The sequence below is a fragment of the Accipiter gentilis genome, chromosome 28 (assembly GCF_929443795.1).
Source record: "Accipiter gentilis chromosome 28, bAccGen1.1, whole genome shotgun sequence".
In the NCBI taxonomy this organism is placed as follows: domain Eukaryota; kingdom Metazoa; phylum Chordata; class Aves; order Accipitriformes; family Accipitridae; genus Astur; species Astur gentilis.
In genome coordinates, this window is record NC_064907.1 from 4,291,960 (window position 1) to 4,315,858 (window position 23,899).

Genomic DNA, 23,899 nt, shown 5'->3' on the forward strand with positions numbered 1-23,899 from the left:
CACTCGTCAAGCTACTGATACTACTCAGTGCCCTGGTTTCAGCTGGGATAGAGTTAATTTTCTTCCTTAAACGACGACACAGAGGTTTCCACCTCCCTGAAGCCAGACCTTACAGTATTTGTCTTCTCTCTGCTGCTCAGTTAGGAACACATGTATGCAAACTAAGTGTTAGAGCAAAGACTTAGCGCCACAGCTCACACCAAACCTGCTGGCAACAGTACTTCCCCAATTGCCATGCACAGCAGAGGGGTGACAGAGGATCAGATACAGAGAGCACCTTCCTGTCCCAACTTGATTTAAGGACAGAAAAGCCACATTTTAAATCAGCAAGAGGAAGATGTCTAGGCTTCAAACAATTGCTCCCAATGGAAAAAAAAAAATCAAAACTTTGTAATACATAACTTTGTAATGCATAAAATGCAGCTGGGAGTAGCTCTGACAATCAAGCTGTAACATTTTTTACAGATGAAACCAAGATGCAACCAATACACAGTGTGCTGCTTAAGAAAGCAGTTTTCAAGGTCTTGTAAGGTCCCTTTTTCTGCTTGAACTGAAATGTGGACACTTTTTTCTCTCTCTTTTTTTTTTTTAATGGCTGCATGATGCTTTAGCAACTGCAGTTCCAACCACCATTTAATTTTCTCTTTCTCTGGGTAATTCTGGAGTGCCTCTCTCTCTATTAAATTATTGCTGCTCTAGTGGAGAATAAAAGAGATCCCCTTATACTATTTTTGGTTCATTAAGTTTCTAATTACTTTGGTTTTGATATTGAAAAGCACTAATTAATGCTTTTAATGTGTAATATTAGTAACGTCCTACAATTGAATTAATACCATTTTAAAGGAAAAATAGAAAATATTTATCCCCAATGAAATATATAGTAGAATTAAAGGCTGAGAATATTTATAAATTACTTATGAGTAAAAAATATATAGAACTAATTGCTAGTATCTCATAACCCATCTTTCTGAATCCAGAAAATTAAATCAAGATTAATCTTTTAAAAACCATAAAACAGACTACATAAATAATTCTCAGCTGAAACAATTCACAGTGAAACCTCTCAAACAGCCCAAACTCCTGTCTGTTGTGTCTTAGGCTTTTTAATATTTCTCTTTAAAGACACAGGATATGTTTTCCAAATAGATTCCTCCTATGTAATTACTGAAAGGCAGCATTAACTCTTGTTTTTAAACTTGTATCCTTGCAATTACATATTTGGATAAGTATAACCACATCTCTCAGCATCCTGTGTTTATAAACAATTGGGTGCTTGAAAATAATTATTACACCACTGCAGCATTTTTTTTTGTTTCACCTTTATGTCCCTGATATACGCTTACAGTCTGAACTTCATTTAACACAGGGCTTTCTTCATCTGACAGTTGGCTTAATTTTGGTACAGCCTACTGAAAATTCCAAAGTGTGAGCACCAGCTAAGAAATGCTTGTAGAGGATGCTACTGTATGCTCTTCACAATGATTTGAAAAATGTATTATTAAACCTGCATCACTTTCCATTTTAGCTTTTTGAGGCAGATTTGCAGAAACTCGAATACAGCACAAAAGTAGATGCTGACTGGTTTTACCGGAGCGACAGCCGCAAGGCAGTGCCAGGACGGCACAAAGCAGCAGACTGTGCTAGTGAGTCTCACCTGTAATTAGATATCGACTTATTGACTTGGAAGGAAGGTCGTGCTGCCCAGGACACCACTGGGGTGTCTGAGCCCCACCTCCGGCTCCCTGTAACTCATAAACTGCTTTGGGGCTCTTCCCCCAGCTCTCCCAAAGGAGAGGGTCTATCTCAGTGGGGAAGACAGCAGTGCTGGAGCCCTTCCCCGCACCCAGCGCTGTGCTCCAGGCTTCCCAGTCCTCTGGGGAGGGGGTATCGCCAGGGCCAGGTACCCCCGAGGGCTGCACCAGCACCGGGCGCTCGAGCACCCGCAGCTGTACAGCAGCAGGCGGTGAGCGGCTGAGTTAGTGCCCAGGTCTCGGGGGCCCCGTTTCAGAGCTGCTGTACTGCTGCAGCTCTGACTCCACTTGTTCCTTACACAGCCCCAACAATTAGATTTGGCAATCATTAACTGAGCTAAATAAGAACATTAGCTTTCAAATATAGCTTGTCCACTAGGTTTTCAACAATCTTAACTGCATGAAGCCTAATGACATTTTGTACGCCAAACAGCCTGATTTTTCCATCTTAGCTGAACATTTTCAATCTGCATACAATTTGCATACAATTTCAGTTGCAGCATCTCCCCTCCTCACTGCATCTTCCTGCCTTCCTTCTCTATTTGCACAAGATCTCACTGCTTTCCTCCAGTGTTTTGACTTTGGATCCCCCCACACTGACTCACATCCACTTATCTGTCTCTAATTCTTTACTGGTGCCGCAGACACAGAGCTCTCTTCCTTTTTTTTTTTTGTCCTCTCACTCCTCTGCTTGCTCCTGTTCCACTTTCTCTCATCTCCTTAATTGCCTCACTCTCTTTAATTGCTCACCCTTCTCTGGCTCTTTATAATTTCAATAAATGCATCTGTTAATCCTCTTCTTGTTTACAACCAACCGACCTTCTCCCCTCTCTCCCCTCCTGCCCCCAGTAACTACTCTTTATACATTTCCCTTTCTTTTAAACAACATTGTGATGGGTTGACCCTGGCTGGACACCAGGTGCCCACCAAAGCTGCTCTATTACTCCCCCTCCTCAACTGGACAGGGGAGAGAAAATATAATTAAAGGCTCGTGAGTCGGGATAAGGGCAGGGGGAGATCACTCGCCAATTACCGTCACAGGCAAAACAGACTTGACTGGGGAAAAATTAATTTATTACTAATCAAATCAGAGTAGGATAAGGAGAAATAAAACCGAATCTTAAAACACCTTCGCCCCACTCCTCCCTTCTTCCCAGGCTTAACTTTACTCCCGATTTTCTCTACCTCCTCCCTGTCCAGCGGCACAGGGGGACAGGGAATGGGGGGTTGTAGTCAATGTATCACACGTTGTCTCTGCCGATCCTTCCTCCTCAGGGGCAGGACTCCTCACACTCTTCCCCTGCTCTAGCCTGGGGTCCCTCCAATGGGAGACAGTCCTCCATGAACTTCTCCAATGTGGGTCCTTCCCACGGGCTGCAGTTCTTCATGAACTGCTCCAGCGTGGGCTCCTCTCTCCATGGGGCCACAGGTCCTGCCAGGAGTCTGCTCCAGCGCGGGCTTCCCATGGGGTCACAGCCTCCTTTGGGCATCCGCCTGCTCTGGGATGGGGTCCTCCATGGGCTGCAGGTGGCGATCTGCTCCACTGTGGACCTCCCTGGGCTGCAGGGGGACAGCCTGCCTCACCAGGGTCTTCCCCACGGGCTGCAGGGGAATCTCTGCTCCGGCACCTGGAGCATCTCCTCCCCCTCCTTCTGCACTGACCTTGGTGTCTGCAGGCTTGTTTCTCTCACATGTTCTCACTCCTCTCTCTGGCTGCACCAGTTTTTTCCCCTTCTTAAATCTGTTATCACAGCGGTGCTACCACTGTTGCTGATGGGCTCAGATCTGGCCAGCAGCGGGTCCCTCTTGGAGCCGGCTGGCATTGGCTCTGTCGGACACAGGGGAAGCTTCTAGCACCTTCTCACAGAAGCCACCCCTGTAGCCCCCCTGCTGCCAAAACCTGGCCACGCAGACCCAATACAAACATGCAACTCAGTTCTCTTTGCTTTTTAAGCTTGGTGAAAGCCTGGAGTCCTCCTACTGTGGCTTCTTCTCCCTCACCTGACCTCTGCTCCTGCATTCAGTCAGCAATGCTTTTGTGGGAGCCTTGAATGACCTCCTCTTAGGTAGCTCCAGCTCTCCCCTACATCTCTGTTCGCCTGTCAGGCACTTGCCACAAGTCAACTGAGCTTCTCTCGCTGAGAGGTTATTCCCTCTGTCTTTCACAGCTCTGCCCTCCCCTTTCCCTTCCCTCACTCAGCCAGTATGGATTTTGGAGGTTCCTCTTTATGTCACTTGCCAGACTCCAGCACGGGTAGTATAAAGCTCTGTCCTTGTCCTCTTTCTCTCCTATGCCTTATCTCTGGGTAATTCCAACAGCAAACGTAAATTCAGCTGCTGAGCAACTTAAAGATCCAGTGCTATATTCAGATCGGTCTCTCAAGGTGAGATTAACCTGACCAAAAATAAAGGGTACAGTGTAGGTGTCTCCACCTGCAATGCTGTCTAGACTCCCTTTACAGCTAATCCTATAGGGGGTATCTAAAGCAGGTCAGATGAATGGCACCCAGGAAAAACCTTTTTCCCTCCTCTACCTAAAAAGGGAGCCTAGCTGAGCAGCTCTGATGCTAATGACTGCACCGTAAACACTTAAAACTGGGCAAGATGAATCACAGACCTTCTTTCCAAACACAGCCTTGCCTGCCTCTGATGCCTGCTCAGATAAGCCTCGCCATCAGTTCAAGCTGAAGCTCAAGCTCAGCTGAACCAGACCACTTCATCATGCTGCTCCTCAGTTGCTGTTTAGGCCAATGTTCATGTGTGCCTACAACTGGGGGACATCTTTGGTCCAGATCTCTCCTTGTGTCCTTATTCAGGCCATTCTGAGCCTTGCAAGGTTTGTTCTAGAAATAATTCTTGACACGAAGCCTTTCTGTCTCCATCCATACAGATAAGACTCTCACCCAAGCCGTTGCCACTTTGAATCATGCTTACTGCCAAAGTGCTTGTCCTGCCCTTAATAAATGCAGCCCTGTCCTGCCCATAATCACTTTAAATGCCTCAGCAAAGGCTATGGTTCTAACTGGTCCTCCAGTGCTGCCATGCCTATCTTTGCATTTCTCCCCTAGCTCCCTACTGTCTGTCACATCAGACAAGAGCCACTTGTCCTCGCTTTCAAGACCTTCCATAGCCCACCCCAACTCTGCCTGTCTCAGGCACAGCCTCTCACACATAACAGAGTCAGCCCTGCCATCACCCATCAGCCGGTGGTATCACCCGCTCAGCACGTTCTCATATGCAGTGCCACGGGTGTCACGCTGCCCAGCTCGTCTGGGAGGAGCTGCCTGCACACAGCTGCAAAACTAATGCACCTTCAGAATGCCCCTTTTCCTCACAAGAAACACTTGACAAGGGTTAGGCTTCCTTTTGTGCAGGAAAATACTGTCTCACCAATGCCTTGTGACCGTGCACAGCCTCCCCTGTTAGGTCAGGAGCCGGGCTGTTCCATGCGACTTTCACTGCCTTGGCACAGTGGGCTCCTTGTCCTACACTGGTGCTCTTATATGCTACAAATTAATAGATCTAAACAGCAGCCACTGAGTCACAATCAGCATTTGCATAATAATATAAAGAATGGTAGAATTAACCTTAAGAGGCACAGGTGTAATTTAGAGATAATGTATGCTGCTAATAGTGCTGGGAGAAATTGAGCATTATTTGTCACTCCTTTGATGGTCCTGCCACTTCTTAGAAGCATTGCAGATTTGTTTATTAATATCTGAAAATGTCTGTTTTAAAGTCAGGAGTGTTTTGACCATGTTACAATACATACACTCAAAGGGGTATCATTAGACTTGCACTTTTTGCTTCATACTTACTTGCTCTCCTTTCAGTGACTAATGGTGTAACCTTAATTTTATGTTAACTGTGTTGGTTTTTTACATATACTTTCTTATTAAAGATAAGAGGAAAACTGCAGCTAAATAGCCTATCCCTTTAAAATCCAGAGGCACTGGCGGGGGGAGGGCAAGCTGTTATCAGACAAGTTTGGGATATTGGCAGGGGCTTCCTCTCCTGGGAAAGGGGAGGTGAAGAAAGAGGTGGGTGTCTCCTAGTCATCTTTGAACCACACGCCTTAGATGGTTTATGTAGACTATATTCTAGAGTGTTCAGTGGAAATGTTTTATATTGAGGGTTTTTTCTTCTGAATTTTGTGTTAAATAAATTTGTGTCCTTAAATAAACTCTAACAGGGAGTCCTTGCTGTAATGGGAAACAGATTAGTCCTTACTTACAAGAAGCTATTGTGCTGAAAGAGTATACAGGAATCTGAAGTAGGATCATTTAGTGTTATTACCTGGTTCGGGTTTTTTTCAGTAAACTTTTTTGAGCATGTATTACTGCGTTGCAGGTTTAAACATTCATCTCAAAGTTTAGCTGCTTTGCTCTAAAATCAATTAAACTCATTATGGATGTGCTGAAGAAGTCTGGAATGCAAGAACTGGCTTGTATTCTGATTTTCACTCTTACCATTTGTAGGGTATTTTAGGACATACATGTGGGAGTGTGAGAGAAAAGGTAGGTATTAAACTGCTGGAGTGAGACTTAATAGCTCTGGTATTTTCTGGACAGTTTGTAAATTGTAATGAAAATTATCTTGAATGTGATGTGCAATGAATCTCTTTGTGAAGAATTCTATGTGGGTTGGAGAAAAAATAGCATGAAGTGAAAATTCTGTTAAAATGCCAAACACCAAAATTCTCTCCTTTTGTTTTTGAGGTTAAAAACAGAAGCCTTAGTTCCTTAGTTTAAACTGAGGGATGAAGAGAAATTATGCTGCAGGCACTACTGTAACTTCAGAGAGCTTTACTTAACTTGTGACAACAGCAAAATACTCATGTAAAAGAAATTAGGTGGCTGCCATTTAAGTGTGTTAGTGGCTGTGTTATGCTCTGTTGAAGGTAGGATGGCTATTGGATTTCTTTTATTTAAGATAAGTACAAAATAAATTGAGCTCTTTTGGTAGCTGAAATAAAAGAAGTACCATATTCTAAACAGGCATGTGCAGATTGATTAAAAACTTTCTTCTGCATGTTGATGGAGATTTTCACACACATGATAAAAAAGAACAAAATGCCTTGTTCTTGGCTACCTGGAGAAAAAGATGTGGTCTTAGCAGCAATTGTTTGGTGGAAAGGGGGTTGGAAATATCTTCTGTCACCTAATTCTTGCTCAGTACAAGAAAGTGCAACTTTGCTCATTCTTTGTACATAAACAATGTTGCTCAAGAGATACATCAGCCTGTTGTCACAGTCTCACCCTAACTGAAACAACATCCAGAACATCAAAAGTCGTGAACTAGGATTCAGTGAACAGTAATTCACAAGTACAGTGATACTTCTCTCCTGCTGATGTTGTACCTCCAAGAGGCAAAACCCGAAAGGGTAAGTATCTTGCCAAGGTGATGGTGACATGTACCTTGTGCTGCAAAGTAAATGGAAAGAAGGTCACAACTCAGCTTGGCAAATTGACGCAAAGAACTATCATCATGACAGTTGTAAATAGTTTTGTACAGGTAAGTACCTCCTGCTGCCCTGTCTTCAGTGGTGAATGCATGAGATAATCATGGTTTCTATTTGTAGAGAAATGCTTATTTATGCTGCCATATGGGTATTTTTTTAGCTAAAATTTTATCTAATGTCTAGAGCTAAATTATTTTAAGTATTTTTAATCATCAGTATTATTTCACTAGTGTCTAGCTGTGTTTCTGCTTCCTTGCTGTTTAGACCTTTACAATCAAGTAGGAACAACTGAAATATGTGGAGACCAGGAATCCAGCATGCCTGGAAACCTGCTTGTTTACAAAATGTACAAAGTCCTCTTCTCATTGGCACTTAGCATGTTCTACGAGCAAACACTTCTGGTGTAAACCCCATTCAGACTGCTGAAGGATGTTAATACAGAACCAGCGCCTTTACACACACCTCACGTGCTGGTACCAGGCTTAAGTTTCACTGCAATATGGTTGCGTCTTCTTCCGAGTTTTCACTGACACTGCCAAGATTGTAGTTGTTGCTGAAACAGCTGTGCTGGCAAGAGTGTGTAATGAGGTGTAAAAAACCACAAAGGAAGCCTGCAAACTACTTGTGAGGAGTTCAATTTCCAGGCTAAGCTTGCCCTGAGTGGAGCCCAGTGGTGAGGGATGCTGCCCTGCCAGGAGGGCCTCATGCCTGGGGAAGGCCGAGCTCCTCCTCTGAAACGCATTTTCAGCAGCAATCAAGTGCCCCAAGGGGGACAGGTGGCCCCTGCGATGAGAGGGACACCCGTAGGCAGGGCTGGCCCGAGCAGGCCATCTCCCGGCCATGGCGAGTTCCCTCTTAGTGGGACAGGCCCGGCCCCGCAGAGTGAGGTGCTGGGGGCCGAGAGTGGGCTCTGCAGGGCATGTGGTTTTGCTGTGGGTGGGAGTGCTCCCTGTGCGCCGTGGGATCGCCACCCTTCCAGGCTCCCCGGCGGCTGAGGTGGCCGCTGGGACCCGAGGAAGACTGCTGCCCCGCTACAACCCGTTGAAGAGACGGGCGCCCTAGTAGGCCAGAAACTACAGTTCCCGGCGTGCCCCGCGCAAAGCCAGCCCGCACCGGAAAAAGCCGGGGCAGGAAGCGGAAGCGGCAGGCGGCAAGCTGGGACACGTAGTCCGAGGGTGGCCACCGCCCGGGGCCGTGTCCCGCGAATTTGAAAATTCCCGCGGTGGCCGCGGCAGGTCTCGCGAGAACTCCGCCGCCCCGCCCCCTGCGCGGCGGGTGAGCGAGCGAGGTGGGTGCCGCGCGTGGGGGGAGGGGAGCGGCGCGGCACGGAACGGGGCGCGCGCGCGGCAGAGCAGGAACCGAGCGCGGAACGGGGCGCACTCTGTGGCGCAGGAGCCCCGCGTGGCGCGGCCGGGCAGGCGGAGGCCACCGCAGCCGCTGCGGGAGATGCCGCCGCCCTCATCGGCACGTACGGGGGAAAAACGGGCCGGGAGGGGGGCGGGCAGGGGGGAGCGGCGCGGAGAGAAGGCGGCGGAGGTGGCGGTGGCGACCCCGGCCAGCCGGCGGGCCGGCTCTTCCCCCCCCGCCTACCAGCAGGTACCGGCCGCTCCTGAGGCGGCTAGGCCGGCTCGGGCGCCGCTGGCGCAGCGCGGGCCCGGCGGGCCCCCTGGGCGGGCCCGGCCGCCGTCGGCCGGCCCCTTATGTAAGTGACCCCCCGGCCGGCGGCGCCTTGCCCCGCCGCACGTGGCCCGGCCGCGGCGGGGGCGGCCGGCGGCGCGGCCTGGGCAGCGCACATGAAAGGCGGCGGCGGAGGCGGCGTGCGAGGCTCCGCAGCCGGGAGGGGGCCGTCAGAGGCTGGGAGGCGTGGGAGACGAGGCGACAGCCGCCGGCAGCCTTCTCTTCTGCCCGGCCACCCGCCGCCCGGCCGGCGGACGCCCCCGCCTCTCGCTTCTTCGGTCACTTTTTCGGAGGGTTTTTCTATTCTCTCTAGTGATTTTCTTACCCTCTTCCCCCTTTCGGTGTTGTTTTCCAGGAGGAGGCGGGAAATTGGCTCTCTGCGTAGAGCGGCGATTGATCGCGGGAAGAGGGCTGGGTTTAACGGGGAGAGCAGAGCTTTACAGGAATCCAGCGCGTTTTGTGGGGGTCTCTTGATTTTTGCATGAAGCCTGCATCACGCGGCAAAGTTGCTGACTTAAACAAAAGTGCTTGATTTCTTCCTGCCTCGAGGTCTGGAGCTTCTGCCAATAGAAGGAAGCGTGGAGTCAGTCTTTCAGCTCTAGTAATTGCTTGCTGATGGTGTTTGGTAAAACTAGGGGAAATTCAGGGGCTGCATTCTGTCGGGAATGCTGAACCCCGTGTAGGGTGTACGGCTAAATGTGGTAGTTCAAGTGCCGCCTTAGGCCCATCGGTCTGGGTGATGGCATCAGTCTTGCCTGGCAGCTGTCACAGGTGTTTGGGCACACAGGGCAGTACCCTGTTCTGCTGAGGACAGCTCCTCATCCACTTGCTGCATCAGCTCGTTTTCCTGCATTGATTTGCCTAGGGTTTGCTTTTTGAAGACGGTGAAATGAACTTAATTGGGCTTCTTGTTAGTTCTGTGTCTTCTCCCTAGCAAGCTGTTGGATATAGTTTTAGAGAAGTAATGGTGACAAGCCTTTGCTGGTGTGGTATTTTTTCACCTGTGTGGTGGAGAGAATACTTAAATTGGTAGGAGAGAGTCACAAAAAGCCTGGGCCTGTTGCACGTGTTGCCAATGTTTCTGCGGTTCAGCTTGTCAGGTTGCTGTTTGTCCAAGTACGTTTCAGAGCTAGATACTCAGAAGCCGTCTGGATGTGGTGCTGGGCAGGCTGCTCTAGGTGACCCTGCTTGAGCAGGGGCTTGGAACAGATGGCCCCCAGTGATTCTGGAAGGCCTTCTTCTTCCAGAAGAGAACTTCTGGAAGTTCTCTTCCTTGTGATTCTGTGATTCTAGAATTTGTGCTGGGAGGGGCAAGCACCAGGGCGATGGCACACCGGTGTGGTATGCTGGAAACGTCAGCTGCTGTCTCCCTCTCTTAGGAAGGCTGCGCCTGTGTTCTTTACTGAGACACTTGGCACCAATGTCTGTCCAGGTACGCCAAGCAATGTAAAAAGAGCGTAAGTTCAGGAGGGGCTTTAGGAACTTTTGCTAGCTTAGCCACGTTAGACAGGGGCTTCGACTCTTGAATGCAAGTATGGTCGTGTTAGAGAATAACCATAGGAGGTGGCTGGGTAAACTGGCTCCAGTGTCAAACTCTGAGCTGTGTTGGTTTTGTTTGTGTTTTCATTTGAAGGGAAGCCAAATCTATGGTCTTAGCTGTTGGGGGCTGTTGGGATAGAGAGCTGAAATTCTTCCTTCTCCTGGCCTTCTGCTGTAGGTCTGGGCTTGTGGAGCATCCGCACAAACTCTGCAGGAGAATCTGTAGGCTGCACTTGAGTGAAATAAGCCTGGTTGTGGAGTTCTGATACAGACCGTCTCTGTTTCGCTAGTGGCTTTTTAGACTAGAACTTAGGCCTTGGATTAAGTGTAGGTTTGTTGCCTAAAGCATCGGGGCGGGGGGGTGTTTCTGCCTAAGTGGGAAAGAAATGACCCTGTGGTACTCACAAAGTCACCTGCTAACTCGCTCACTAAATCCTCTTTCGGCAGGAGTCAAATATGGCAAAGCCCAAATTCACTGAACCCGACTACTAAGGTGCAGAAAGTGTCTTTTCCATCCACTGCTCCTCCAGCGCTTGTGAGCTGCCTCCTGCTTTTCTGGGGAAAATGTCATTGAACCGGTCGTTAATAACAATTCAGAAAATTCTGTCATTGTCATCTTTACCCGTTATCCAACAAAGTGGATGCTGTTTTTCTCAAAAGAACTTAATTTTTCTTCCGTTTCTTCTTCTTTGCCTTCTTCCCACTCTTTGTCCTGTTTCCTTGGAAAATGTGACCTGAAGCGCGTCGCACACTGTTGTCCGTTCTGTGATCACCAGGTAGCACTTCCCCGAAATCGCTTTAGCTTCCACATCTGGCTGAATGAAAGAATGACGCCTGTCAGCTGCAGCCTTTCTCAGTGAGACAGTGAGTCTCTACGTGCACGAGGGAGTTAAAAGTTGACTGGCTGTGTCTCGGGTGGTGTCCTTTCTAGAAGGAAAGGGTTCTGCAGCTCTCCTTGCAAACTGCGTGTGTAGTTTCACACGTGTATGAGCTAGCAGAACGGCTTACTGCCACCAAATGGAGACAGACGAATTCCCTCCCCTTCTTCCCAACGCGCTGTCCTGGCTCGTTCCTTGTGCCAACTTTCACGCTTGCTAGTTCTCTCTGCCAGCCAGTTTAACTCTCTGAGCTGGTGGAAAACTATCTACTTCTCTGGGTTCGATTCCCGTCTGCTTAGGCAGTTAACCTGGCTCGTAAAGTGCTCTAAAAAGTGCTCAAGTCAGTGCAAGGTAAGCCACAGGAATACAGCGGTAGAACAAAGGAGCAGATGGAGAGATGGGAGGCGGCAGCAAGGCCTCCCTTCCGGCGGCAGTGAAGGCAACGTGTTTTGTGAAGTCGTATCTTCAGCTGCGACTGAGCGTATTTTTAGCTTTTTCTTCAGTAAGCCTGTAACATTGTTGGCCTTTAACCTGGTTCTATCTATTTTCCCACTGTGTGGATTTGCCAGTAATCCTTGGTTTAACTTAGCAGAATGATGCAAGTCAAACATCCTAATAGCCAGGTCACTGTATATACAGTTCAGGCTTTATTATGGAGTTTATCTTCCTAGTTCCACATTGCCAAGCCAGATGTCTAGGAACAAAATGTTTCAAACGCCCGTTGGCGTACTGGCGGAAACCTGGGCATGCCTGATGGTGTAGCGTTTTCACGTGCTTTTCTACGCAGTTAATAACGGCAGCGGAATTAAATTTAAAGTTCCATGAATGGTCCGGGCGTTGGAGTGTTACATATTTGGTGGTTCTTAGCGGTGGTATGGGCCTGATAAGCACATTTGATGTGTACTGTAGGCAGGAGTACACTGTGTCAAGGTGCGAGCTTTCCACCAGAGAAGAATTCTTTCTGATTTGGTGGGGAGTTTGGGGTGGCGAGTGGTTTGTTTTTACGCTCAACTCTCCCCAGTAGAGTATCTTAAAATTTGATGTGCAATTTGGCCACGCAAAGTTCTGTGCTCTTGGCCTGTCCAGGTAGGCAGTGGCAAAGGCTGGGTGACGCAGGGTGACTCTTGTTCTTCCTCTTCTGAAATTTCTTCCCGTGATAATCTTCCCTGGTCATTCCTCCTTTCTTATTCAGCATCACGGTATTGCTGAAGGCACCTATCAAAACAGTTGGACGTTGAAGGCCTTTGAGAGATGCTATTCACCACCCCAATAGATCTGTATTTGTATTTGGTATTATGGTTTACTCATAAAACATACTGATTAAATCATTACAATTAAACTGAGCCGGAAGGCTGGTCAAACTGTGGGGCTTTTTACTCTCTGGAGCCCCTGGATGCAGTGCAAAAGTTCATCCGGCTGTCACTGTGGAAGGATGGCAAGTACCAAAAAGCAAACGCGAGAAAAGTGCTGCAAATGAGTTGTCCCACTTGGAACTTGACCTGTGCTAGTTGTGAATGCTGGCAGGGCGGTCAGGCAGACTGGCTGCAGCAGCGTCCTGCAACACTGGCTTTGCCATCGGCAACCTTTTTTTCCGAAGGTTGACTTGCGCTTAGTGCGGGACCCTGGCTTACACTGCCTGTGTTTCACGCGCTCGTTGTTTCATGCTGGCAGAAGATACTGGAACATGTTCTCAGGTAGAGTGCTTGTGACCTGAAATATAGTAGATTCCAGTGCCCAGGCTTTAGAGCATAACCTTTCTCCACAGAAGTACAATTTGTGTAAATGGTATTATTTATAAGCGTTTCCCTTTAATAACTTTGTGTGGCTCCCAGAGTCTGGTCTTCAGAACTAGCTGTAACCTCCTATGCCGTAAGGAAAATAGGTTATTAGTGCACGCTGGAAGAAGCAACCATAAAACTTTGTTTGCGGGAGAACATGTGTGCTACAGTTAATGCAGTGGGCTTTGTGTGCCCATTGAAGTGGCTGGCTGTACTGGTTTGTGGCATAGGGTAAGGGTTCTGTTTGATGCCCGAGTTGGTCGGCATGTGTAACGCCCAGGAATAGCGAGCTACGTAGAATATCTTCCTTCTGAGACTCCATGGAGAAAGCAGTGCTATTTGAAGAGATGCTTGAACCTGTCTTGTCTTCCGGAGGCTTTTTCAATAACCCGTAGAACTTGCAAGACGTAGTGAGCTAAAGTAGTTTGTATTTCCACGTGTGTGGCATATCTCTTATTTAGCCTCCTATTCAATCTTGTAAGTCACCTGAGCTTTTAAGTGTCCCCCCCCCCAATCTGTCTTGACATGGTGAAATGTGAACTGTCTGTGGAGCACCGATAGAGGTGTAGAAACTGAAAGGCCTCGAAGTTTTTGTAAAATACTGCAGAGATGTGATAAGGACTGGCAACAGGAAGGAAAGGACTGGAATAAGGAATATGGGGATTTAAGAAGTGTAGAAAAGAATCCGTGTTTTAAGGTGCTGTGTTATGTTCAGGTGATAAGTGTATGGAAAACTACTTTCCAGCTGATGAGCTATGAAAGTCTGTATTGCTTGTCATGTGGAAACATCAACAGTACATTTTCTGGAAGAGTTTGAGAGTGAAGGTAGTTAAGAACTTAGTATTCCTTAAAGTTCAAAATAAACACACAAGAAGTGAACAAGACACAAATGATGCCTGAAATCTACTAGAAGACAATTGGCAACAAATAATGAAGTACAAAATCAAGAGCAAGGACAAATGGAAACTCATACCTCTTACTGCAGCGCTAATTGAAATACGCTTTTTCTCGGACCGCATCTTACTACAGACTTACATGTCTGAGTAGACTTGAACTCGGTGTATTGTTTTTTTTCCTGTTATTGACCTTATCAATACCCCTGTGTCACTTTTTGTTGGTGATCTCATAGGCATTAGAAAAGTAAAAGCATTGTCCTTTTGCTCTGCTGTGAGATCAAAAACTGTCCTGAGTGCCATTTTTTGAAGGAAAAGAGCTACAGGAGCTGTATAGGAGATTATTTGCGGCATACTGATGAAACTTCTGTCAATCTCAGAAAGCAAATCTCAGTTACGGCTGACATGAGTCTATTTTTGCATTTTTTTCTTTATTTTACAGTGAAGAATGCGAGACCTATCGGCTCAGGTAACGAGCAGTCTGCTGCAGTTTCCAGAGGTGACTACTCAGGCACTTGGGGAAGATGAGATAACCCTAGATTCTGTGCTGAGCGGGAAGTTTTCTGGAGGTGAGCATTCTCCTTTAAATTTGGTCTCGGTCTGAAGTTCTTGTTGCCTGGAGGTTACCTGAAGCACAGGGTGACAGTATGGACTGTCAGGCTGGTGCTGTTAAGATGCATCAGGTTTCGAGAGAACAGGAAGGAAGGAAGTTTGAACTATTAAAAATGCTAATATTAAAACCTTAGTAGAGTTAAACTTTGAAATTACAGCAACCTTCACCAGTCTTGTGCTAATTCAAATAATTTACTTAAGCATGCTGAGTCAGCGGGCCTTCCTCAATGTCGTGATGACTCAATTTTTAATTAAATAAAAGGCAGTTTTCAAAAAAGTAATAGTGTTGTTTTGGGCCCTATTTATTTGTACCAGCTCAAGCTCTATGACCATCATAACACCACATGCCAAACTAGTTCTGCAAGGTTACAGAGGCCCTCCCCGCCACCCCCCACTCCCCCCAACCCCCCCTCGCCGCTTTTTCTTTTCCTAGTGTGAATACAAACAGCAAAGGAAGAGGATAACACTGTTAAGCGCTGCAGCCATATTTCCAACGTACTTAACAGGGTGCAGATGAGTACCCAGGGAGAGCTGCTGAAAGTGGCTAAGCAGATTAGGTAGTTGACTTTCTAGGCGATCCGCAAGTAGAGCTAGCTGGGTGCCTATCTGGTTGTCTAGGCTTCTGTTAGACCAGGTAGAATCCATCTAGCTGACTGAAAGTGCAGTAATTGGGTTAATACTTCCTCTGAGTTTGTTCAGTGAAACAAAATGTGTTAAATTCTTTCTGTCATCAGCCCGTGTAAAAGGTTAGAGTTGCTCATGCAGTGCCCATTTTACAATAATTTCTTGCTGCCGTCCAAATCCCTGCCCCAAGTAGGCATCTGTGAAGTAAAATTAATAAACTAGAAATGAATTGATTTAGATTTGTTATCTTTGAAGTATGCTTTAAGACTCGTGTTCCCGTATGTATTTAGACGATTTCTAGCCAAAACAATCCAAATATGGGATGAAGACTCTAGATCAATATGTTGTCATCTTCATCCCAAACAGTCAAAATCCTTCAGTGCGGGAATGACAAGTAGAAGTGCAAAATAATAAGGTTGTTAATATTGAGAGGTAGTGCTGGAGGATCTCCATGGGTGATTTTAAAGAATTGACCACAACTAGGGAAGTTGGTCTTCCCTTTTGGGTACCTTTATTGAAGGAAAAGGGCAGTGGCTGCGATTTTTCCGTTGTTTTCAATCTTGTGTTGGAAATTTGCTTTAGTCAGCTTTCTTTTCTCTTACAGGGAGAAATGGCTTGGCATGGTTGGCGTGTGGTCCTCAACTGGAGGTAGTGCACTCTGTGACGGGAGAGCGGCTCTCTGCTTACCGTTTCAGTGGAGTAAATGAACAGCCTCCCACCATTCGTGTAGTAAAGGAGTTTTCCTGGCAGAAGAGAACGGGACTGCTGGTTGGGTTGGAAGAAGCAGAGGGAAGTGTTCTCTGTCTGTACGACCTTGGAATATCGAGAGTGGTTAAAGCAGTTGTTCTCCCAGGAAGGGTACGTACACTTTAATCGGAGGAACGAAGCTTTTGCGTTGTCAGGTGCTGCGTAATCCTGTTTCAGGAGAAGCTTTGGAGCGTCTCTTTGCAGGCGGTATTTCTTCTATCTTGCATTAGTGCAGACTGTCACTTGAGAGTATCCAGTCAAGAGAGCCTTCGTGCAAACTCTTGGGCTTAACGATACCATTATCTTTGAGCTTACTGATGGTAAAACAAGTTTTCTGGGTTTATGGTAGAGCACATAGTTACCCAATTCTCCACTGCCACAAAAAGGCATTGAGAACTATCTTTTATTGGCCAGAGTGAAAAAGAAAAAAAAACCTCCTTTGTTCCCAGTGTCTGTAACAATCATTTCCTAAATGCTTGATTTCTATATATGTTAGAAATACTGTCTTTAAAATATCTGAAACTTCCATAGTTATGCTGTAAATGACTTAGACACTGAATCTCGGACTAGCAAGCAGGTGGCTTTAGAGCAGAACAGACTTTTATGTTGACTTAGGATAGGAAAGAAGAGCCGTTAGGGAGTTTCCTGACGGATTGTTGAAAGATTGACTTTCAACCTGCAGTCCTTGAATCTCTGCTTATTGAATATTGTGTTTGTGTAGATGGTAGAGGCTGGTGGAATGTTACTAATTTTTTTTCTGTCTTCTGTAACCCAGGAAGTCCAATGATGTAATGTCCCCTAGTCTCATTATCTTAATGTAAACAAGGATCAGTGCAAGTTAATAGAACATCAATATTCACTATATTTTTTTTATTAACTTAGAATCTGCAACAAATAAATACTTATTTATTACTTGGCTTTCCATAACTTTATTTTGCTTGACTTGCTAGAATACAGGTGGAGTTTTGTTTGTTTGTAATGCTGCAGTGTGATTACTAGTAGTAAGCATTTGTATTGTGGTAATTTCTAAGGATAGGTGTTTGTTTGGTGGTGCACCGTGTTAGTTTGCCTATTACCTTAATAAGTCTTAGAGTTTTACATGAAGAGGCGAGGTGTGTGCTGACAAAAGCATATAATCAATAAGTAAATTGTGTTTGTGAAAAATGACGTATCTTTGTTAAGTTTTATGTATTAAATCTAAGTATGGTGGGAATAGGAAGAGGAAAGGTTAAGAAGCATCATGTCACATATTGAATTTGTGTCTGCAGAAGTGATTTGAAATTGAATGTAGTTACCAGTTATATTGGGGAGTTTTTCTATAGCACAGAAAAATTGTTCAGGAGTAAATACGAATAAGCCTTGGGGAGTAAAGTTGGCTGTTGTGTGATAAAGGTTATGAATTTTGAAATAAAGCCAAAGCTTGCCTGAATTTTTGCTCTTATGCCCCAAGTATTCCTGATGACAAGCATGTTTGGTCTGTTGCTTTCATTTTCCTTCCTGTCTTTTTGCTATTAGATTAGGTAGGTCAGCATAGACAGGGCACAGGTATTGTTAGTTGGACTGTTAACTTCTAAGTTGTGAGTGGCAATAAGGGTAAGGAAAAATAAGTAGGTAAAACTTGCACTTGGCCACTGTCCATAAGTTTTGAATTTATTCTGCAACTCATACTTCCCAATTCTACATTACATAATATGCGCTTTTAATCTGCCTGAATGTTTCTCTGATTTTCAGACTGATTATTTTTAAAAGTAAAATGCAGATCTATTCTTAACATCACTTTCCACAGTTTTTGTTGTTACTGTTTTAAGGCTTTAATGAGCACCTTATACCCACGTGGAAAACAGTCCAGGAATTATCTCTGTGGACATCTAAGTTTTACAGGTTAATGCTAAATTAGAATACCTGTGGTTCAAAGTGTCAAGCCACCAGTGTATTAATGCAGGGTGTTTGAAGTGACTGTATGACTGCCTTTTAGTGTAAGAGTAGCTGTGTAGTCATTCAGAGAGTGAAGGAATGAGTTAAAAAAACCAAACTCACAAGCTTAGAAAGAATTTTGGCATAATTTTTTGGTTTTTTGTTTGTTTTTTTTGTTTGTTTGTTTGTGGGAGCATCTCTCATTGCCCTCTGGATATACATGTGAAATGTAGCAGGAAACTGAAAATGTTAATGGAGTATTATTTGGATTGGAGTCTAGTAGAAGCATATCTGAATTTAAAACATTAATTATATGAAATTGCTTTATAATGGTTTTATGTTTCAGAACCATTGAGCGGTATTTTCACAAATTTTCCTGGTTTGTATGAGGCAGAAGGGTAGCATTCAGATTCAGTGAGCTGAGAAAAGCTTGCTTTGTTCATTCCCAGAATGAGTTGGCAGTAGTCTAGGAGAATAGGAAAAGCCAGTGCATAGCGCCATGGAAAAATACGCTGTTTCAGGAGTTTTTACATGGAAAACTAAAGTGTGAAAACTGGGAAATGTTTTTGGAAGACTGTATGCAAAAATGGAAAAGATTAATTTGTGCCAATTGTACAACAGAAAAAAATCTTAAAAGAATTCTGCAGCAAGGTATGTACAGTATTTCTGCTTTTCTCATAACAGTCATCAAGACTTGGAGCAGCAAGAATTTGAATAATCAAAACGCTTTTGATAGTCCTTTGAGTAGCAGAGAAGTGGAATTTTAATTTGATTTATAGGAAACCTGAAACAAAATAAAGCTAAGTTACTGTAGGTACTTCTAAGATTAGAATTCTTGTGACCGAGGTGAAAGGTAAATTCTGTAGTAGATTGCCAGGCAGTGTAGTCATAGCAAGTGCTTGATATGGGAGAGGAGAAAACTTTAGAGCTTAGGGGTTTGGTTATTTTTCCCCACCTCTAGGGGTAAAAAAATAAATAAAAAAATGGACTATCTTGTCATGCTCTCTTCTTTGTTTTATTTTCGTGTAAAACTTTGTTGTTGACATAAGGATTCCTGTTTTCATTGTGTTGCATTTTGGAAGGCTAAAGGATAGCCCATGTTCTTTTGTTGTTTAGCTTTAGTGCAGGAGTCTCTACGTGCTTTATCTCTGCTATAGCACTCAATGTTGTCCTGGGATGTCTTGCAGGTGCTGAAAAGCCTGTCTTCACCCACCTTGTAATAAAGTTGCATGCAGGCTGCTTTGCACGTTAAAGAGCAGTGTGTACTTCTTCCTTAGCTGGAGTTAGCTTTTTATCTAACAAGCTGCTGTTCTTTTTGCTGTTGTTTTAGGCTGGCTTTTAACGCTTTTGTTAACACTCATAAAAGTGCTGGTGCGCTTTTAAAACTTTTTTTGCTTTATGTGGTTGTTATTTTTATTCTAAATGAGGACTACTGTAAATTTTCCTAAGTTGGTATATCCGTTCAACACTATCTACAAGTGTTGCATTCCCGTGGAAATGGTGTGTCTACCATGCAAGTAGACTGCTGCCTCATCAGACTGACAGCCATGATTTATCGTAATACCCGTTTGGCAAAGAAGGCATAGACTGTATCACGGTGCTTATGGGCTGTGAGCAGTGGAGAATGAGATTTACTTTTGTCTTCCTTACTCAAGTCCCTTAAATATGATAAAGTTTCTTGCATGTAACTGATCTTATGTGGGTTCATAGAGTTCATTATTTCTCAGCAGGAAATGGAAATTAGTAAGATGTAATAATAGAGTGCACCACTGAAGTTGAAGTTAATTCAGTTAAATAACTGGGATATCTAGTAAGTGGAAGGCAGTAACAGATTTTTGTATAGATGTTTTTTTTTTCCTTGATAAAATTGGAAACAATGCTTTGGTTTTAAGTCTTATGGTCCTCTGTATTTACTTTCTTGTTTCTGATGTGCTAATTCCGGCTTCACTTTTGAATGATTTCTGTTTAGCTTGTCAAAGAGCTTAAATGCTAGCTTGCAGTTTTCCTGTAGGTAACTGCTATAGAACCCATAACTAATCACGGAGGAGCCAGCGTGAGCACTCGGCACCTACATCAGAGTCTGCGATGGTTCTTTGGAGTGGCAGCAGTGGCTACAGATGTTGGTCATCTACTTCTGGTGGACCTTTGTTTGGATGATTTATCTTGCAGTCAGAATGAAATAGAAGCATCAGGTAAGCTTGCAGTTTTTAAACTTGAATTTGAGAGTGAGAAAACGTGTATAAACAATATGCATCCCACTTGGAAGACACTAGTGTGCAGGCATTTCTGACTGCTGATTACAGGTGGCGGTTTGACTTGGTATAGTCCTGACCTGCTTAAAAACGGGAGTGACTTAATACTCCTTCTAATGTGATAAATGCCCCCCTGCCACCAAGATCCGTACGTCACTATGATGCTTGCCGGTGAGGTGTAGGAATTTTATCACGTGAGTGAGTGCAGCTGCCTGAGAGGAAGTGGTGTCAGAGGCGCCCTATTTCTTGGGAATGTTCTGCTTCTGTGAATTGACTTGGGGCAAATTTTAGGCTTGCTTGTTAAAATGAATCTGACTTGTCAAAAATCGTGCGTTTGGATGACTGGATTCTTTAATTTGCATATTCGGATTGCATACGCTGTTTTGGCTATTACAAGAGTGGCTTCAGGAGTTGGTGTCGCTTCAGACAGCTTCATCATGAGGCCCAAACGCGTGATTTGTAGAGTCCAGGAAGAATTTGTCTACGAAGGTTACGCTTTTCCCTGGTTTTAAAATACGAGAATACCTGTCCGATCAGAGAGTTCTTCTGTTCTTTGGAAACATACAAAAGAAAGCGTTGCATAAATGGGTATTTTGCCTGGGACGGTAGAATTGGATGAGACGTGTTGTCACATCAGTGTTCAAAATGCAGCCTAAATGGCCTAACACATTAATTCATGGCATGGTTTTGTGTGTGTAGATCTAGAAGTTGTCACTAGAATTCCTGCTGAAGTTCCACAAAGAAGAGAAGCTGTGACCAGAGAAGGGAGACATCTCTGCTTTCAACTACAAAATCCTTCAGGAACAGCAATATCAACCCTGTGCCACATAAGCAGAAGCAATCAGCTCGTTGTGGGTTTTTCAGATGGCTACCTGTCACTGTGGAATATGAAAACTTTGAAGAGGGAGTAAGTAGGCCTTTACACCTGGCCATGCCCGGAGGTGCAGGGGTCTCAATTGTTTGCTTACGGAAGCATGTTCATGAAAGAGAACATTTTAGGGACTGAAATTTTGGGTATAATCTTGGAATGTTTAGAAATCCTCTTCTGAAATAACTATTAAAAGTCATACATGGATTAAGTGGACCGCCTTCTCCCCAGTGGACTAGGATTGTTTTCCTTCTTGTGCCTGTGGCTCGAGGGATTGTGGAAAGCATGCTTCTTTGGGTTACGTCAAGCAGTTTAGGATGCGGTAGAGCTCATTTTTCTAAGACGCTTTGTCCGATCAGTAGTGTTCAGGGAAGCCAGGAAATGTGTGTATTTTGATGAACCAGGTTTTAGGAATGATTTTGCAGAACCAGTTACTGCAATTAGGGCATACATTGTGAAGCTTAAGTATGTTAATAATGTGGGTTTGGTGGTAATATTCTTTAAAGTGTCCAGGATGAAACTAGTGAGACACGAAATATCAATAGCTGATCTGTGCCTGACAAGATATTCTTTCCTACATGTCAGCCTTGTCCAAAACAGGGGACTGACCGGTTCCGAGGCAACGTTGCGTCTGAATGAAAATTTGCTTGGAACACTTGGAGATGAGGATAAGGGGCATGTAAATCTATAAGCATTAGAAAAGTTAAGAGACGATTTTGTATCTGCCAAAGGGCAATCACACGTGAAATGTGTGACCAAATTCAGATAGGGATTGGCTTAAGCAAACCTGCAGTGACTCACCAGAAACTGTTGGATGCATAAATAGACGGTGGAGGACTAATTGGGTGGCAAGAATAGATTGTGAAGGTACACGTAAGGTTCAGAAGTCTGGAGGAAGAATGCTTTACGTAGCATCCGAGTAAAGAAATGAGAAAGTACTTGAGTTTGGCACTGTCCTAGATTTGTTCAGAAGATAGGCTGCATTTTAAGTTCAATATTGAAGTCGGCTGGAACAGGAGGAACAATCTTTTGCCTGGCAGCTGAAGTAATCATTTATGTTCTTCCTCCCTAGGCAGAGGAGGATATAAACCCAGGTTATTGCATTTGATGGACAGTAATTTCCTCAGCTCTTGACTGTTGCATAAAAAGCAGTTGCTTCCCTGACTCACTCACTTGTCTGAGATGGAAGTATGAACTTCTGTACTTTGAGGATAAGCATGGAAGGATAAGCTTTTTTCTCAGAAGATGCTTCTACCCTTCCACAAACAGTTAGGGCCCATTGTAGGCTCACAGGTTTTTATTTTCCTCTCTTTTCCCCTTTTCCTTTTTTTTTTTCCATTTTTTTTCCTTTTTTTTTTTTTTTCCCAAACACATAGGCACCACTCTCAGCTTGAAGGAGGAAGGATTCCTGTCTATGCTGTTACTTTTCAGGAGCCTGAGAATGATCCTCGCAATTGTTGCTACTTGTGGGCTGTTCAGTCTACACAAGAAAGGTGAATAAAAAGTTACGATAAGCCACGGAATGCATTTAAATTTTTTTGTATCTTTGTTCACATACAGTTGATACATGTATATTTGTTTTGTTTATGTAGCTGTGCAGGTGTGGAAGGTGTTAAGCTTGCAATGCAATTTTTACAGGATTTAACAGATGTGAAGAGGGACCTACTAGTGCCTACCTTCTGAAAGAAGGCAGAGCAACAGTGGCTATATTTTTGTGCTTGCATTCTGAAACGGTTTCCTTTGTTTCTTGAGGACTGCTTCACGATTTGTTTGGTACTCGCACCATGGGATTAAAATACCATTACAAGTAGTTGGGGCTGCAGATCCCGAGCGCTAAACGTGCCAATGTGACAGCTGGCTGCCCCTAAAGGAGGGAGGTGACAGTATTGCGGATTACCTTGTGCCAACTTGCGCGGTCTTTGGAGCCTTTGTGAGCCAGGTCAGCTCACCTGGCAGAGACCGATCACTGTTCAGCAGCAAAGTCAATGGTTTCCTGCTGGGCTAATGACCCAAATCCGTATGTGGAAGGGTGCAGTGTGTGTATGCAAGAGAGGGGCTGGAACTTTGGTGGGAAGGGAAGGGAAGGGGAGAAAGATCTCTCTCTTTCAGCATCAGCAAGCTATTTAATCAGCTCAGCTGTTCACAGAGTGGCAGTCTTTTTAAGTTTGACTTTAAAGCAGCAATTTGTAGTCCATACAACATATTAAAGCTTTCAGATTGTATGGTTAGCATTTGCCCCTGAAGCTGTTAGTGTCCAAATGTCCTCCTTGGTGTTATAGCGGCTACACGTGACCAGTTATCTGATGGTTTGGGAAGTGGTGTTTTTCTTTTCAGCAAGAAAACACCGGTCTAGATCTAACAAGATGATAACAAGACCTCTAAAGCAGCTTTGTAATCAAATGTCATAATTTCTACCTTTTTCAGTGAAGGTGACGTTGTAAGTTTACATCTGTTGCAGTTAGCATTTGGTGACAGAAAACGCTTGGCCTCAGGACAAGTCATGTATGAGGTAAGGCGTGCATGTATGTGAAAAGATGAAAATAGTGATTTTGTCTATGTATCAGTTAAATTGTCAGAGATGATATTTACCATCAAAATTCAGAGGTGACTGAAAACCCAATCTTTTGCTGAGTCTTCTTGGGCATGGCTTTTGTCCATACTATTTAAAAACAAGCCTTGCAGTTTTATAGTGCAGTGTCCTGTGTTCTGACTAGATGCATCTGCAAAGAACCCATATAAATTCCAGTCGTGAAGAGGAAGCAGCTTTTACAAATAAAAGTATTCTTAATCTTAGCACCAAATTCATGGTATCTTAGAAGAAAAAGCAGGGCTTTGAATAGCTTTGTTCAACCAAACTGCAGACTGAAATAAGCTTTTGTCTGTCTCCTTTTCATGCAGTCATATA

General features: G+C 44.6%; 1 protein-coding gene across 3 annotated transcripts in view; it reads left to right on the forward strand.

Annotated features, from left to right (window-relative positions):
- Window positions 1-8,366: 8,366 nt before the first annotated feature.
- Window positions 8,367-23,899, forward strand: part of LOC126051510 (protein ELYS-like) — a 47,796-nt gene continuing 32,263 nt past the window's right edge. For 2 of the 3 annotated variants that reach the window (XM_049830823.1, XM_049830825.1), the window contains exons 1-7: window positions 8,515-8,676; window positions 14,420-14,546; window positions 15,818-16,071; window positions 19,886-20,066; window positions 20,826-21,033; window positions 22,371-22,487; window positions 23,419-23,503. In XM_049830823.1, coding sequence (XP_049686780.1) covers window positions 14,426-14,546; window positions 15,818-16,071; window positions 19,886-20,066; window positions 20,826-21,033; window positions 22,371-22,487; window positions 23,419-23,503 — 966 coding nt within the window. In that variant the 5' untranslated portion in view covers window positions 8,515-8,676; window positions 14,420-14,425. The other variant, XM_049830824.1, reaches the window with a different exon arrangement.